This window comes from Camelina sativa, chromosome 12, assembly GCF_000633955.1.
Source record: "Camelina sativa cultivar DH55 chromosome 12, Cs, whole genome shotgun sequence".
Lineage (NCBI taxonomy): Eukaryota > Viridiplantae > Streptophyta > Magnoliopsida > Brassicales > Brassicaceae > Camelina > Camelina sativa.
This window is the reverse complement of record NC_025696.1, coordinates 32,018,696-32,019,895: the sequence shown is the minus strand read 5'-3', so window position 1 is coordinate 32,019,895 and position 1,200 is coordinate 32,018,696. Positions and strand designations below refer to the sequence as shown.

Below are 1,200 nucleotides of genomic sequence, written 5' to 3'. Positions count from 1 at the left end.
TCGTTCTCTAGCTGATAGTGGTTGGTTAAGAAGAGAAGTATCATAAAATGGTCTTACAAATAAATTATAGTTAAGTACTAGTCTTTAATAATGTCGACTTCAACACGTGGGAACATTCCTAAATAAAAATATTACAAAGACAAATTTTTGCTACGGAAATTCTAGATGACTTCACGATGAAGTTAACTTCTACTCGCCGTCTTCAGCAACCTGAACAAATAATTGTTAGTGTAACCGACGATCATATAGAAAACGTTAAAAATGTATCAAGTGGGATTGTTACTTACACAATGTGGTCAAGTATGTCCAGGCTGTTTGCATTTTGAACAAGCATATTGCTTATGAGACTTCCTCGGCTTGCTCCCTTTTTTACGTGACAGTTCTAGCCATGTTAGCCAACGAGACTTCTTTTGCCTACCAGGCTTCCGCTTCGGTATGGGAGGTATACATCGGATATCTTGCCCAATTGGATCGTGCTCGACATTGGGCATGATGTTAGCCGCGTATGACGCATAGACATAATCTTTTCTATAGTAAGCTTCAACTACGGTAGACATATGCAATCCACTTGACTTGAGAGCTTTAATTGCATGTGAACATGGTATTTTCTCAACATCAAACACTCCGCATGAACAAGTTTTTGCTTCCAAGTCAACCAAGCAGTCATGTTGCCCACCCCTAACGTAAAAACGCCAACCATCAATGTGTTCTATCGTCATCATATCTGCGTAGTGCTCCCTTACGGCCAATAAGAACTCAACACCCCAGCTAAAAGTGATTGTCAGACTAAGTGCATCCTCTCGTCTTTTCCAATACCACCTACCTAACTTTTTCGTAATAAACTCAATGAGATATGTTATGGGATAACCTTTGGCCTTCTTTATCATGGAGTTGATAGATTCCGCAATGTTGCTAGTCTTGATGTTGTATCTATCTCCTGGACAGTAAACCCGAGACCATAAAGCTGGATCTGCCTCAATCAAGTACGCTGCAAGGGCCGGATTTACGTTAGTGAGAGAATCCATGTTGCGGTTCTAATCATCATGTGTATGCGCATATGCTGCCCCTTTCACCAAGTACATCAGTTGCTTCCCACGGAAATTAGTAATTATGTTTTGTTGGAGATGGTAGTAACATATCCCTCGTGTTGCCCATGAAATAACATTGCGACATGCTTTAGCTATTGAACTGCACCTATCC

At 40.6% G+C, this 1,200-nt stretch overlaps 1 protein-coding gene across 1 annotated transcript; it reads right to left on the bottom strand.

The window, feature by feature from the left end:
* Positions 297-1,025, bottom strand: LOC104734065. Its single transcript, XM_010453571.1, has one exon. The coding sequence runs from the start codon at positions 1,023-1,025 to the stop codon at positions 297-299; it is 729 nt and encodes a 242-aa protein (XP_010451873.1).

What these genes read in the sequence shown, in the direction of transcription:
- LOC104734065 (XM_010453571.1), bottom strand. Translation starts at nt 1,025, where the DNA reads ATGGATTCTCTCACTAACGTAAATCCGGCCCTTGCAGCGTACTTGATT.